The sequence below is a fragment of the Trematomus bernacchii genome, unplaced genomic scaffold (genome assembly GCF_902827165.1).
Source record: "Trematomus bernacchii unplaced genomic scaffold, fTreBer1.1, whole genome shotgun sequence".
Lineage (NCBI taxonomy): Eukaryota > Metazoa > Chordata > Actinopteri > Perciformes > Nototheniidae > Trematomus > Trematomus bernacchii.
Genome location: NW_022987564.1, coordinates 5,466,855 through 5,483,689, shown reverse-complemented (window position 1 = coordinate 5,483,689; position 16,835 = coordinate 5,466,855). Strand labels below are relative to the sequence as shown.

The following is a 16,835-nucleotide window of genomic DNA, read 5'->3' as shown; positions in this document are numbered from 1 at the left end:
AATGTGATCCATTTCGCCTATCAAACAGACACACAGAAGTACATTTCTTCAAACAATTAATCTTTAATAGCACAATTATACAATACAATCAACATGCCCTCCCCAAACTGTACTTTTATGTTTCACAGATGATATATCTGGATAAACTATTTACAATGTTATGGCACAGACTATAAGCAGTTGTGACTGTAGCTGATGAGTTAGGACGAGGGGTTGAATATGTGGCGGCTCATAAAGGTAAAAGGAGCAGAGGCAGGGTGGTCATTTTGTGGAGGAGGGTATGTAGTGATGGTAGAGGTCAGAATGTCAGCAGGGCAGCAGCGAGGTTGAGCCAACACTGATGAAAGCATCACCACATTGATGGGTCATATCTGGAGAGAGCAGCAAAGTGCAAGGTCAGATTAATGTTACATCATCATAGAGCTGTTACACTTACAGTTTTACACACACCTCGACTGTGGGAGCGTGTCTGTGCTTTCCTTCAACAGCAGCTCTGAGACCAGTGTGTCCAGAATCTCAGGACTGGACCTCTTTCCATACCTGAGACACAGAAAAGGAACAGACAGATAATTAAATGGCTTTGCTGTGACATTGACCTTTTAGCTGATGACATATTAAAAAAACATCACAGATAAAAAGTTATTTATCTGCTTGTCATTAATGTATAAGTCAGTTAATATTGAACCCAGTAACACTGAGACCCTGCAGGGCCAGAGAGGAGTTGCATAGCAGGGGGCCACATTTCATTTTCGGTGCTTCAGATGATAAGCTGTGTTGGCGCGCTTGTCCCCCCAGGTGGCTAAACGCCTGCAGCTGGCATTCAAACCACTGACATTCAGAAGAAAGCTGAAAACAGTGGGGAATTGGACCCGCCATGCAGTCACAGTCACTTCTTGATAGCTTGTTTTTTGTTACATGATGTGGTAAAAGGGCAGCGGGTGTTCCCTGTTCAGTGCAGCCAAACCACGACCCCAACATACAAAACTTTAGGACTTTTATTTTCACACCTTGTTTGTTTGAGGTCAAATAATTTGGGCTTTATCTCAAAATTAACCTATACGTCAAAATCATAACTGATAAGTCTCACATTTTGTGGAAAGTTTCCTTTTTAAGACTAATGTTAAATCTGAGCGCAGACACGATTTGACATGTTTTCTGTGAAGTCCACTGAGACAAATGTAACATTTGTGATATTGGGCTATATAAATAAACATTGATTGATTCTGTGAATCCTTGCAGTCATGATAATAATTAACTGGCCAAAATGAATGTACATGGAAATTGTCCACAATTAAGGGCTATTAGGGAAAATGGCTCACAATAGAATATAAGCATCACTAAAAAACAAGCATATTTGATCTTAAAGTAGTCATCTCATTATATTCAGTGGTGCACATTTTCAGAATTAGACATAATATAATTAAATATAATACAATCTCCCAGCAATATAGGACAAAAATGGCCAATCCAGTCAGAGAAAGTGCTCGTGGTAATAACTCCAGCTCTATTAATGAAAGCAAAGAGGTGAAATGAGTCCGCCTACCTCTGTCTTGTGATGAGGTTGATGTAGTGTCTCAGGGCTGAGTAGTACTTGGCCAGATCCTCCGCCGGGGCGTCCTCCCCGGGGTTCTCCGGTTTCATCGGGTACCCCTCCGTCAGGGCGCCCAGGCACAGCAGCGCCCACAGCAGGAAGCCCAGAGTCCCCAGCCAGCTCACCAAGTTAGGATGCATCTGACAGAGAATTACAAAAACAACCGTTAAACTGTTAGTCCCTCACTGGCCACTTGTTCCACTGTGCGTAAAAGTTCCCCTTTCCGTTTTTAAATAATGCCTTATTGATATCATTAACTGAAGATTCAACGCTAGAGCCTTAAGAATGTAATAGGTAGAAGAAAACAAAAATAAACATGCCCACATTATTGGTAATAGATTTTCAATAATAATGCAGCTACAAAACTACCATCAAAAGTCATGTCGAAAGACATTTCACAACAGAAATAGAAAAGGTTTTGTAAATCAAGTATTAAGGCACTTACTTTGCCTAGAGTTTTGAGGAATGTTCTCGCGCTGTCCTGAGGCTCTCTTCTGCTCTTCTGGGTGCTTGGTGCGCGCTCGGTTTTATATCTGTGTGCGGCACACGCGCTGCAGAAAAACGCGTCAGAGCTGCGTTCAGCAAGAGTCTTTCTTCACGTGAACGTCACCGGTGATGCTGTCATTAGGGTGCTTTAAAATAAAGCTGTTTACACACATTTAATACACGTAAAGTAACTATGTACACTAAAAATAGAATCAGTTAATAACACTTTTCTGCAACCATTCAATAGAGATTAGTTAGGAAGTCGTTTTTAAAGAATGTGACCAATAACATTTAAGGATATCAAACAGATTAAAACCCAATTGATTTTGCAGTAATTATGTTATAACCCACTTGATGAGTTCACTACAACGTCACTGTTGAGCACTGATACACTATATTTCATTTGGAAATATTAATGTGTAGTTCATGTAACAAATAGTATATAGGTGTATGTGTGTGTGTGCATTTGGCACATACAGCCCCTCTTAAAATCTGTGGCATTCAAACACACACACACACACACACACACACACACACACACACACACACACACACACACACACACACACACACACACACACACACACACTGCCAAGCAGATTGATGCACACATGCTGAGTTTGATGTTTGGGTGTTTATGAAGCTTCTCTATGAGGAAGGTGATACATTATTTCCCAATCAAGTAGTGATTCTTCTACATAATGAGATCAATAATCCCATCTGAAGTCACACAAAAAAAATGGCAGTGATGTGACTCCGTGGGCGAACATCAAATGAATCGTTCTGAGCCTACCAAAGGATGCTCCAATGAGGACGCTTTGGGTGATCTGGAATAAACAAGATCTCAGAAAGACTCACATATACATGAGCCCTTTTTATTCTGTTCGACTGAATCAGTCTAATTTCGCTTTGCAGTTCATTCCATCAGGAAAGAGAGACTGGGACACTCAACGTGAACAAAAGGCCTAAATATGAATCAAGTCACGTCAGTCAAAGAAGAGCCCAATCTCCCACTTAATAAAAAAAAAAGAAATAGCATGAATATCACCAAGTGCTTCATTTACTTCCTATTCATGAACCTTTTGTATACTGGCTCGGAGCCATATAATCTATCAAAACCCCGTATTCTTCATCACTGCTGCTTTTTAAGTTGCGACGAGGATGCGTTAAGGGCTTTTTGTGTTACACAGGATGTTGAGAGGGAGATGAGGAATGAGACACGAGTGTGAGAACATGGAGCACAAAGTCATGACCGAATCATGATGATCGCAGGCAGGAATCAGAACTTCTAGTCCTCTTCAGGGGATACACACTCTGTGGCTCACTTCAATAGGTATAACACCTTTTTCAAGGAAACAGCTTGTGTTTGCAAGTGTCTGACATGTGAATGAAGCAGATGTATAAAGCATGTCAAGAGGTCAGTAAATGTTTGCTTAAACATCAGAGTAAAGTGACTAAACTCAATAAGATAATCCCGGAAAGATGCTCAGTGTTTAAGAGATGACAATTTAAAATTTGGCCAAATGATCATCCTTTGAATGCAAAAGTAATGTATATTTGAAGCAGGAAAAGCTAAGATGGAAGAGGCTAGTTAAGGTAAGCTAAGAACAAACAACACCAGGAGTGTTTGGTCATGATAGCAGCTTTTTGAGGTTGTGCTTACAGCAGTGCCTTGAGCTAAATGCTAACGGTATCTTGGCAACATGCTCAAAATGAGTGCCTGATGCTTATTAATTAACACTAGGTGACTAATGCTGGCATGTTGATGTCAAGCAGGCAAGCGATGATGTTAACCATGGTCCCCATTTTAGATTAGAATTTAGAAATGAGCTAATTAGTACTAAGTACAGCTGAGGTAGATGGCAATGCCCTTCATTAAGCAGGTATTTGGACATAAACTAAATGTAACTGTTGGCCTGCTGATGGCATTGGAAAAGAACTTAGACGATAATCAAGGTTATTAAAGTTAATAGTGAAGGAAACAACAGAATGCAGAAGTGGAGATACTGGGGGAGACTGGGGGCAATTGTCACAACTTGGGTTCATGATGGCATTACTAAAAACCTCTTCGACTCGAAATGTTTACCTAGATAATGCGTTCTGTGTTTTACTTCTTACCAATCAAGTGTTTTTACAAGCAATGTTAAAGTTACAATATTGATTGAAAAATTAGAACTCAAATGTTACATCTGCCTCCTCAAACAGGGACAATTGTAACAGCATATGGGAAAAATTGTAAAATCACACGTAATCCTTTCATTTAAATACCAAGGCCAACAATTAACTCCAAATAATTCAGACATAGTTCAATGATTTAATATTCATTGAACAATTAATTGCTTTCATTCATCAAATCCACGTGGGGGATGTATTTTAACTTTTTGAACAGCACACATCTTTTCCAGTCAAACAGCCTTTAGAAAATCAGAAAGGGAAGTAGATAACAAATAATGAACACAGGAAGAAATAACTGTTGATGTCAGTGCTGCTACTACAGATGGAACATTTTAACTTATCATCAATGGATCACCACCTTCATTGTGGGACATTAGGGACATTTCCTTCAATGCATTTTACAGCGACAGCCATTAGTGACTCAAGGTGGGTCTTACCCTTTGAAGCTCACATTGATATTCTGTTAAACATATGCAAACTAATAAAAGGTAATTAACACATTAAAGTCAGCACCATGCAGTTGGAAGATGGTTTTCCTAAGGCATTTTATTTGGTTGTTTGCAGCTTTATTATCAGTGCACATACAGTGGATTGATTCAGTCTCAGCCTGTATTCTATTATTGAGGAAGAAGCTCCTGTAGACCAAAGACAGATGTGACAGGTGCAGATGGAGTTCAGGGGAATTATGGTCATTAATTTTGATCAACATCAGCCCTAACAATCAATGCTATTAAAAAGAGCGCTGCCAATCATCTCCACTACAGTCACGGTTGTTTATGCTAACTAGACCAATTGAAATACTTACAATTAATGTAACAATGATGCCTCTCTAATGGTAGCACCTTCAAGATTCGATAAGGTAAAATAAACCTATTAATCCCAATAGGGAAATTCAGAGAAGCAATAGCATAAGAGTGGAATACAGGTAAGAGTTCAGACCACACAAGGATAACAAGAATAAAACATGAAAGTGTAAGTATTCATAAAAAAACAAGGACAATAGGATTAGGTCAAACTAGGGAGGTATTTCTTTCCTGAACTTTATTCACTGTAACCAGAAATCATTTCTGTAAAGAATGAGTGCTAGAGAGCGAGCTGTTTAAATGCAAATGTGTTTCTCCCTCCTCCCCTCAGGCGCCTGGTTTGGACAAGAAATTCTCTTTCAAGATTTGTTAAGATGAAAAGGCCTGTAATTTTCTGCTGCTGTGAGTTTCAATTTTCACAACTGTTAAAGAAAATACCGACAAGAAGGATGCTCTATCAGGCAAGGTACAGAAAACTGACTGGGAGAAACAAGTGAGAAAAGGCAGAATCTTGTGCTTCTTTAGTGCTCACTTTGCTATAACACCTCTTATATACAGACGTCTGACATGTAAATTGCTGCTTCTACCACGCTATTGTGCTATGGTGACAATGTGTTACCTCTGGTAAGCAAGCACTACTATTACTAAGAGCATCGGCAGCTCCCTGTATGGAAATGTGGGCTGAAACTGCAAATGGTTATTTAAGGTCTTTATATAAGGTTCATATTGTCATTTTAAGGGATATTGTCATTGTTTAAATCAACTAAAATTACAATTTGACCAAACTTTATTAAAGAAAACGTGTTTTTTGAGCTAAGTTGCTTCGTCAAATCAAATAGAAAATGCACATCTTTTAGATTGCATTACTGATTCAACGTTATTTGCATAAATTACAACTATAATTGGCTTGTTTTTACAGAATTGGTCTTCAACCCAAGGAGCATAATTTCTGCTACCCACTTCGCTGAACCATTTGCTATCAAGGAGAGCAATTCCCTAAATTGCTCTCCTTTGTTTTGGATTTGACATTAGTTGACAGCCTTCAAAAGCAATTACTGAGCCTTATGAAATCTCGGAGAGCTCAAGCTTTTTTCCACTCTCAGTTCAGAGAAAGACACATACTGACAACGGCTAAATGAGGAAATAACAAGAAATTATTTCCTTTGTCATCGTCTCTTTTATACTGTTATTGCTCTAATTAAGCCCCGTCTTATCTGGTGTCATAGCGTACCTGTTTTTATCTCTTCTCTCAATACCCCTTTCCCTTTTCTGTGATCTATGTGTCTGTCTCTGTGTTTGTGTAAATGTGTCTTTGCCACATCTGCTCCTGGGGAGAATGTGACATCATATAAGGTCTTGTGATTGACAGATGAACAAAAGGTGAAGCCACCACGCCATGACAGGTTGACTTGGCTCAGGTGTGTGCAGGTCATAGTACTGAGACCCTGATACAAGGAAACCTGATGAAAGTTGTTACTATGTCAAAGGCCACTAAACTTTAGTTAAATAACTCCTGTGACCTATGTGAGACCAACATAGTCTGGATGTATCACTGTGATGTCAGGTAGTCTGCGTGTTTATCGAACCTGAAAGACATTTAATATTCATAAACATCAAATCAGATGCTAATCAAGCTCATAAAAGTGTTGTCTATCAGTAACATATCCTAGATACCTTTTATGTTTTTATTCAGTGGTTTAATGCAATAGGAGGTTCAAGGTTCAAGGTTTTTTATTTGTCATATGAACATAGCTACAGTTATGACGATGAAAATCTTAGGTCACAGGCTCCTCCAACAGTGCAACACAAAACACAGATAAACAGAAAAATATAGTGCCAGTAAATAGTAAATACAAAAAGAAAAATAGTTTAAAAAAGTGAAATAGTGCAATAAGAGTCTATATGCAAGTTATTGGAATATGATATATTAGATAAATAGATACATTATTTCTAAGTAGCAGCCAGATGAATGTTATGGATGTTGTTTCAACAGTTCAGGTGTTTAACAGTCTAAACCAAGTTTATTGCCTGTGGGATGAAGCTGTCTGGTGGTTTTAGTCCGGATGCTGCGGTAGCGCCTGCCAGACGGCAGCAGACTGAACAGTTTGTGGCTGGGGTGATGGGGGTCTTTTATAATCCTGAGGGCTTTCTTTCTGAGCCGCTGGGAGTAAAGGTCCTCCATGGATGGCAGCTCCGTCCTGGTGATGTTCTGTGCAGTTTTCACCACCCTCTGTAAAGCCTTACGATTGAGGGCGGTGCAGCTGCCGTACCAGGCGTGATGCAGCCAGTCAGGATACTCTCTATGGTGCACCTGTAGAAGTTGCAGAGTATCCTGGAGTCCATGTTGAACCTCCTCAGCCTGCGGAGGAAGAAGAGCCGCTGTCGAGCTTTCTTGGTGATGGTGGTGGTGTGAAGAGTCCATGTCAGGTCCAGTGATGTGGACACCGAGGAACATGCATATAAAGGATGCATTGCTTTAGATGAATCTAATATGTTTAAATTAAGGAAATCCTCCAGTAAACAATAACAGTTTCCTAAAAACTACACAATCAGTGTTTAATTGCGTAGCCTACTGTTATAGCAGTTTTTATTTAAGAAGCAGGTCTTAATCTACAAAATGCAAGAAGGAAAAAAAGACACTTTAATGTTTAATGGGGAATTAATGTAATTGAACACAAGACAAATGAAGGATGTCACGATGCCCAAATCACGTCACCGTTTTGGTTTAACATTTTAAAATGTCTGCTGAATAACATTTTGACAGCACTTTTTCAGCTGTTTAGCATACTCAAACTCTGAAAAGTACATTTGATAACCACCCACACAGCAAGGTTAAATGTATTGCCATCATGTTAGAAAGCATGCTAGATGCATTCCTCGACGGAGGAGCCCGATAATGGAGGGGAAATGTATGATTTAAGCAGTCCAGCTAATGCATTAGAAAGCTGTTAAAAGCATTGATTCTCAAGAGTGTGCCACATGAATAAAGGAACACATTTTTCCACATGGCTGTCAATCAGCCGTTGAGTGTGTTCAAATACTTATTCTGCAAATGAAAAAACATTTCCAAATGTAATGTTATTATTCATGTGCATAATGCTGAATTTCTGTGAGCACGAGCAGTTGCACTCAAGGAGCACACTACACTCATACTGAAGATACAGCTATAGATACATTTTAAAAGCTAGTGCAGAAATGTTATTAGGAGGATGGCACATTTCAAGTTATCCTTTACATTAAGACAAGGTCAAAAATTCGGCTGAGTCTTGAGACAAGAAGGCTATCTTGAGACAAGAAGGCTATTAAACAAATAGATTTATGACCATCCTTTTCGGCCTAACAACCAGGCTGCAAAGTTTATTGCATTCTGCATAGTGTACAATAAAACAGCAAATGGTGTGTCGCTTAAAATGTTGTAGAAGCATCGGATTTTGGGACAGCATTCTCAGCTTTCTTTTGGTAAAGGATGGTCTTGTGTACCCTATGCTAAAGGATCAACAAAAGGATGCATTGTAGCATCTTTCCTGAGCATTTAGACCAGCTCCAACCATGGCTATCATTTATATACTTCCAGGTAATTTCACTCCATTAGAAAAGCTTACTTAGCAAAAAAGACTAATCGACCGCAGCCGAGGTCCAATATGTATGGGTAATTAAAAGATCTATCAGATGGGTATTGCCACTGTTGGCTTTCTTTAAAGGATGCTCTTAAACGTAGTACACAGAAAGCTGTTTTATGGATTGTTTGACCCTCTCCTGAATAACATAATAATAACTTCCTTTATGTCACAGCTTATTGTCTGGAAACCCTACTACCCTTCGTAATTGACTTAGTACTTTAAAATAATGACAACTTATACGCCCCTCACTTGTGCCTTACTGATAACACTGCTTTTTACAAACAGGAATTATTAGCAGAAATACATCTCTGTCAAACAAACAGTTTGCCATGTTTGTTCCTGCTCATATGCACTCTCTTGATGTGTGTATCTGTGTGAGTATGTTATGTGGCTGCATGTGTTTTAAACACACTCTTTAACATTACTATTGATTTAACCAAGCTGTACAGCATCCCATTCTGTTTGTTATCAATTTGCTTTGTGAAAAAGCCAAATCTATTTCTCACGACTCGCTCTCCAACCCCCTCTCGGAGTCTGTCGGCACCGGAGGGGATTGAAGCAGAGCATCTCTGAAGTCGCTACACTGTCAATTCCCACTGTTTCTACCACAAAAGAGAGGCAGCACATACACATGTCCAATGTGTCAAAGTCATACGTAGGATTGTGCTTCGCTTTTAGGAGATTGTGATGGGTTTTTTGTTCTTCTTAGAAACAGAACAAGCTGTATTTTGTTCGAGTAAAGCTCTGTCCTAAATAGGAAAAAGGCTGATTCTTCTGTTGATCATAAGAGGGTACTTGGAGGAATAAGAATATTCTAAAACTGTGAACATCGGAGTTAATAATGTTTGGAAAAAGCATGGGGGTCCAAAACTCGAAAGATTTGCAACTACAGAAAGCTGTTTGGAATACACCTAAAGAAATACAAAGGCTGCTCATATAAGTAATGGTGTTTTACAAATAAATAAATTCTGCTTCCAACTGACTATTCGAGAGTTTTAGTGCAGCTAGTAAGAACGTTTTCCGACGAGGTGGAGGGAACAGACGTTGATCTGTAGATCTGAGGGACCAAGCTGTTCTGTATGAGGATAGATTTTCTGAAATATACCTCGAGGTGAGATCATACAGGGTTTTAAATACAAACAGAGAAATCTTGTAGGGAATTCGATAGAGAACGGGGAGCCAGTGCAAAGAAGCCTGTACAGGCATAATATGTTTCCTGATTCTTTTTAAGGTTTGTTTAGGAGTCTGGCAGCGTACCAGTTGTTGCCTGGCTGAAACCAAACTAAAGGAAGTTGCAATGATCGACCCTTAAGGATATTAGAGCATGGATACGTTGTTCTAAATCTTGAGATGATAATGAGGTCCTTATCTTGGATTTATTTAGCCTTTATTTATACAGGTGTAAAATCTCATTGAGACACAAGGTCTCATTTTCAAGAGAGACCTGTCAGTGGTAACACTACCACACAAAGTTACAGACAGACAGGACACTAAACACAGAGGCAACACTAAAATACAACACCGTAAAAAAAGTAGTCATTGAAATCCATATACAGTAGTCAGATATAGCAGGTGCAAACACCCACAGATGATTTCTCCAGCTTTTTTTAAATTAGTTTAAAATCCATGATGGGTATCAAACTGGTCAGCTTAAGTTCCTGCTGAAGTGTGTTCCAGGTCGAGGGGGCAGAGTATGATATGGCTTTTTTCCCAAGCACTGTGCGTACTGAGGGGATGGACAGAGTGATGTAATTTTGAGATCGTAGGCTATAGCTGTACTGTTTGTGTGATATGTAAGTGGATATGTAGAGGGGCAGCAGTCCAAGCATAGCGGTATAGATGAGTTTGTACCAGTGCAGTGATCTGGATGTAACTATGTGCTGGGCTGCTGGGTTAGTCAGCCCCATTGTCTATCTATTCACTTTCTTTTAGCTCTGTTTTGGGTCTCCACCACCTACCGATGGACTGGTTAGGCTATTTTACTACCAAATGCCATGCTACGTTAACTAGCTAGCCCGCTGATCTCTATTGCCTAATGTTTTGGTCTCAGCAGTAGATTTGCAAGCCTAAAATAAGTAATTTAACCGACTCCCATGCCATTTGTTTTAGCTTTCACATCCACATGGACTAAAGTATGTTTATGAAGTTGTAAATGTTTTTTGCCTTTTGGAAATCTTAAAACTTTTTTTTCTTCTCTGAGAAGTATCTGGTTTACAGTTTGATGTGATTTGTCAGTAACTATCAGTCTCTAGTGATTGTCTGTGCACCTGAGTATTTGTTACCTCTCTCTCTGTCTTTGGGGAAATTAGGGAAGTGTGTTATTTGTTTCAGTGTGTGCTAGCGGTAAATATCACTGGGGTGATTAAGTGTATCCTTGCGCAGTAATTGCCAATTTATTCTTCTGTGTTTGTGTCCTGATTCGTAGTGTCTCATCTGTCAGTCAAGCTGGGCGTGGTTTCCATGGGGATAAGGGAAGTGGAGTAGTCATTCTCTTCAACCTATGGTCAAAGTAAATTACCTGCAGTCTCCAAAGTTGCTATGGAAAGGCAATCACCCTAAATTGTAATGTGCCAGACTAATTTGTCAGGCCTTTACCTCTTAAATTGATTGGGATTTTCTCTCTGAGAAAACATTTCCAAGGGTAAGCAGTATAAACAGCTCAAGTGTTTTTAAAGCATGCTTGATTCTAGAAGTCAATAAAGCTCTTTTTGGTATTGGAGGGGGAACATGATTGGTTAAAAGTGAGTATGTGACTGCGAATGCGTGTTTACATACTTTATCTTCCAGCAACCTGATGCCATGGTCATTGTCGATGAATCTGAAGTGTCGGCGTTCAGATGGGACCCGTTCCACTTGTTTCCTCTTCAGCACCCAGCTGCATGCAGAGACCCAGGTGCATCAATGCCATCCTTCTGACGTAGCCCTACTTCCTTTCCCTCGACACCACCTGTTCAACTCAGTAACATACACACAAACACACAAACACCAAGTTCCCTCAGGTAGTATTTAGATTAAGACACAGGTCACTTGATATGAACTGGTCAGCAACAGTGTAGATGCTGATCCAGTTTGACTTGTCGTCCTCACAGTGGAAATATTTGAGTGGGAGTAAATTCTAATTTTTCTCTGTTCTTCGTTAAAGACATTAGAAAGTGGGCCGCCAATGGAGAAAACATGACCTGCTTCATCTCCATTTACTGCGAGGATTAAATCAGCTCTCATCACTGCTGATCTACCGTGATAAATGGGATTAATCAATTGAAGACAGTACATCGCTCTGTAAATGAAAAAAGGACGCTCATCACTGAACACATAGATTTATGGTTCCGGTGTTATTTTGGTGACATGGTGAGTGGGCGGCTTTCTTTCAGCAAGAGAACATCAATCACACAAACCTCAGATGTGTAAAATGACCGGTTTTTGGAATGTGTATTAAGAGAGAAATACAAAGCGTTGCTAAATAAAATTGAATCAATAAAATATAGGTTAGTTTGATATCAAATATGAAATACATGTTTCTTTATTGAACCGTGTATAACCTTTTATAGATACAGTTTAGTAATTTAATTAATTAAGCCTGAAAATTAAAAGGTTTGAAAGAAGATTTACAAAAACACAGATGTTTTATCTTTGTTTTTATTTTGGCTGATTAGACCTCTGCTTAGGTTGAAGGTAAGTGGAGCTAATATATGAGGTCACCAATCTACACAGTAATAACAATGATAAAGGTTTAATTAACCCTGCACTTTTACAGGTGCAAAAATAAGATTCTGTAAGATGTCAATCAATTGCAGTCAAGCCCACAGTCCTGGAAAGAGGTCCAATCAGGCAGGTTAACTGGAAACATCTGTGTGTTTTGGTTAGCAATCAGGGAAGCTAATACCATGATGAAGACTTGTAGCTTTAAAGCGTTTTGGTCAACCATGTATCAATGATTGATATTTAACGTACAATCAGGGTAATCACATGCTTTACAGAAGGCTAACCAAACTATAAACTTTCAACAAAAGTCAATTCTTACGCGACTACTCATTTTGGTGGTTCACTATGACCTTACATCTGTCTATTACTAATGACTCAAGGATTAACTGTTTACAATTTGGTGAACAAAGATCAAGGTAACTTTGACCCCACAGAAACTGATTTGGCCAAAACGTAAGAATTCATATACAAAATATGAAAAGTTCACACAAATGTCTAATAGGTTATAGTGATTACATGTTGGATGTAAACTGACAGGCAAGCTGAGGAATACTACAGCAAGACAGTAATTATATAGTTTTTTTACTTTCAAATGTTATTTTTTATCCTTAATATCATATGCTTACTGTTTATCTCACAGACATACATGTGAGTTTAAGCATGTATTTCTGCAGCTTACAAGGAAGCCAACATTTATAAACATTACACATGATAAGATCTCCACATGAAGCTTTACATCCATATGTGATAAATCCACCATTATTTCACCTTGTATCTGAAAGTATTTAGGCTCTGTCAAACTGTATTGTCTTAGAAATGTTCATGGATAACTGTGTCACGCGTCTGAATATGAACCAGTGAAGCTCCACACACATGGGATCAATATGTTGTCAGTTGATTATTCAGTTGTGAGATGGAATTTAATCACGACTGTTACTCATGGTGGTTTTATGCCCCTGTGTCACGACACTGACAAAGACAGACACTTCACTGCAAAAGAAAATAGTTAAAACAAACAAAATGCCCTTAAGATTTAGAGAAAAAAACGTAATGTTACAGATCAGAAGATGTGTATGATTTATTTGTTAAGGTTAATATTGTCCAGTATTTAATGACGATTTCACAAATGGACTTTGAGGAGAGTTGCATTTCAATGTTTGTTGGTCTCTCTCTTACAGTCAATAGTGCCGGATGCTTCTGTAGACGTTTTTTTCATCCTTGAAGCAGCGCAACTCTGCTGGCAGCCATCTTCTCTTTCTGAATCTGAAAACCATACAGCATAGATTATGAAAATTGTGTGATGAGTACCAGCAGCGGATGATGTGTACCTCACAGGTATGACATTTATTTAAAAGACATGTTTTGTGTATTTACGGTACCAAGATCTGAAGGAAATATGTTGTTTAAGGTAAAAGATAGTATTTAATCTGCAGTGCCTGATGAATATAAAAATGTATCAACCATCCCAATTATTGATAAAATCATACATTGCATTATAACTTTAACATGAGATTTTAAGCTCTTAGGTCCACTGTGTGAGGTAAGTAGATGTAAACATTGTGGAGTAATAAGTCAAAAGCTAATTCTATCAAGCATAACAACATATTACATTATTAATAACATTTACAAAGTTTTCAGATAAAAATTACCTCTCAAAAGGTTGTCTATAACTTCCAAGCTTAACTCAGCATGCCAAACAGCCATTGATTACACGGTTAAATCATACTAAATGTTCTCCTTACATCTACATTCACGTGATAGGGAGCTTTGTGTGATTCCTTGTACTGAAGATACGTCAAAAATAAAGAAAATCTTAATTAATCTCACAACATGAAAGGCATGAATTGTACAGATACTGTAGAAATGTAATGGGAATGCTATACACTTTTGACCTGAACAGATCTCGACTCTGCAGACTTCAACACTGATAATGTGCTGCTCTTTGCTGCCCTCACATGACTCTTAAAGGAACTTTATTTACAGTTAATACAATCCATCAATCAAATCTCCATAATGCTCTAACATTTAAGCAAAGGCTGGATCACCAAAACACTGACTCCACTGTCAACAAATAAAAGGAATGTCAAAAATGACTGCTATCTGTTCTAGCTATAGGGCATATCGTCACTACAAATGCATGGAATGTTGTTCCAGACTAACCAAGCAGCAAAGAGTAGAGACGTCTCACAAAGTAAGCATACTCATACACAAGTTTACAAAGGATCGATGGATTTACATTGCACATCAAATTAATACATATACCGGTAAGCTTTCTACCTGAGCCACTGGCTTCCAAAGCGAGGTAACCATCCAACAAGGAGCTGAACCCTGTTAGCCCCCCCATGGCAGCATAAGGGACATCCTTGCCTATTGGCTGACCACGAGCCTCCCTCTCTAGTTTTGTCTCAACCTGCAAAAAGGGATTTGAGTTCAAGGTGTAAAACTTTATGTCTGTGGACAAATGGTAACACTATTGAAAATATATACCTAGCATTTTTTTTAGGTGTTACTGATGCCAACTCTACTCACTAGGGTCTGATGGGCAGGACTAGGCTGGCCACACCCACAGGTGTATGAGCTGTTGAACCCAGAACAGGAACTACCTGAAAAACATTTTTGACAGATGCTTAAAGGTAACTTGGGCTAGAATGAAACAGCTTCTGTCTTCAAATGTTGATTTTAAACTCACATTTCTTGCAGAAATTGTCAGAAGCTTCACTGTGATCCTGAGGAAAGTGTTTACACCTGCAGCGGACAGGATTTGGCCCAATCTGAGGAACATACTGGTAAGCAGAACAACGACATCCTCTGACCTGGCATGGCAGGGCCAGGGGTCGCTCAGAGGGAACCACCTCAAAGTCGGTCATATGTTGCTTGTACCTGGAAAAAAATGATATTATTCACAAATGTCTTTATTTATATTTGCCTTTATGTGCCTTTATGTGTCGGGGGGAAGGCCGTTTGATTTCTTGTGTAATGTATTACCTATGTGTGCAGAAGCACTGAGTCTCAGGACCAATTTGTTTGCAGTCGATACCTCCTGGAACCCCAAAGCTCACATACAGCCTGTTATTCAGCCGTTGAGGGAGCACTTTCCTCTTGTACTCCTCATATTCCTCTGGAGTGAACAGTCTCCCTCCATCATCGTCACCTACAATCCTTGAAGAGACAGTTAAAACAGTTAAGACTCTGGTTTATAACCAGTGTTGGAAGAAGTACTCAGATTCTTTACTTAAGTACAAATGCTATGGTCTAAAAATACTCCACAAGTCAAAGTCCTGATTTCAAAACTTTACTTCACTTAAAGTACAAAAGTAATAGCATCAAAATGTACTTAAAGCACCAAAGGTAAAAGTACTCATTCTAAACAATGACCCAATTCAGAATCATATTATATATTATAAGTATTATCAGCTGAATGTACTTGTTAGTATCAAACATGAAAGTGATTGTTATGCAGAATGGATCATTTCATATTATTACATTTGTATTATTAATGATATTACCCTGTTTTTATACATGTAAATGCATTTTAATATTGTAGTTTGTCGATGTGCCACATTTTTATAAAGTAAATGTGAGTGTAGAATTATACAAAGTTAAGGTCTTAAGTGTAGCAGAGTAGAAGTATAGAGTAGCTGTATATGGAAATACTCAAGTAAAGTACAAATATGTCAAAATAGTACTTAAGTCCAGTATCTAGAACATATACTTTCCACCACTGCTGATAACTTACAATTACAATGAGCTGACCTGCCTACAACAAAGGCTCATATTGTTATCTTAACATTTTAATTGTTCTTTATCTGTAGCAGGTAGCATTAGGTGTGTCATGCTATCAGTTTGCAGTATGGAACCCCTGTAAAGATTAGTCAGGAACAAAAGCATTCAGTGTAACGTTAAGACTAACCTCCTGTACTCACAGTAGTCTTCCACTGCTTGTAAACCTGATTCATCGACAGAAATTCTCTCCATTGTCAAAAATGATAGCTTTGGATTTAAGTCTGGCACAGCAACAACTACTGTTTACTACATTAGTTGCCATGGAAATGTCTGTAGGTGTCCCTCTAACGGTCTCAAAGTGAATTGCAACACAGACACACAACAAGGATAGAGAGAAGCAGAGAACAGAAGAAAAGTCCATATCTATATATTACTTAATTAGAAGAAAGCTATCTAACTTTAATAAGATATGTGTAACTTAGCTAACATACTGAAAACCATACTTCTACAAACTTCACTAGCTAATGTGTATTGGGCACTAACTATATGACCTGCCCTTTTTGTATTCAAGGACTTTTATTCAGTATTCAAAAAATCAGTAATAAAATAGTTAAAAGATATTAAATATGTGTTAAATACAGACGCTTTGATTGCCTTTTTGTAAAAAAAAAAAAAACCTGTTAAGTGCTACTATTTTGTCTTAATTCTTTGTAAAAATGTTCAAATTGGGTTTGG

The 16,835-nt window shown here is 38.5% G+C and overlaps 2 protein-coding genes across 2 annotated transcripts; both read right to left on the bottom strand.

Annotated features, from left to right (window-relative positions):
- Window positions 1-49: 49 nt before the first annotated feature.
- npy (neuropeptide Y) lies at window positions 50-2,087 on the bottom strand. Its single transcript, XM_034125308.1, has 4 exons — window positions 2,037-2,087; window positions 1,544-1,731; window positions 451-540; window positions 50-371 (listed from the first exon to the last, which is right to left on the bottom strand). The coding sequence occupies exons 2-4, from the start codon at window positions 1,729-1,731 to the stop codon at window positions 350-352; spliced, it is 300 nt and encodes a 99-aa protein (XP_033981199.1). The 5' UTR covers window positions 2,037-2,087; the 3' UTR covers window positions 50-349.
- Window positions 2,088-13,003: 10,916 nt separating this feature from the next.
- On the bottom strand, window positions 13,004-16,352 carry fam221a (family with sequence similarity 221 member A). Its single transcript, XM_034124490.1, has 6 exons — window positions 16,288-16,352; window positions 15,363-15,536; window positions 15,067-15,257; window positions 14,907-14,980; window positions 14,655-14,787; window positions 13,004-13,640 (listed from the first exon to the last, which is right to left on the bottom strand). The coding sequence occupies exons 1-6, from the start codon at window positions 16,350-16,352 to the stop codon at window positions 13,528-13,530; spliced, it is 750 nt and encodes a 249-aa protein (XP_033980381.1). The 3' UTR covers window positions 13,004-13,527.
- Window positions 16,353-16,835: the final 483 nt, after the last annotated feature.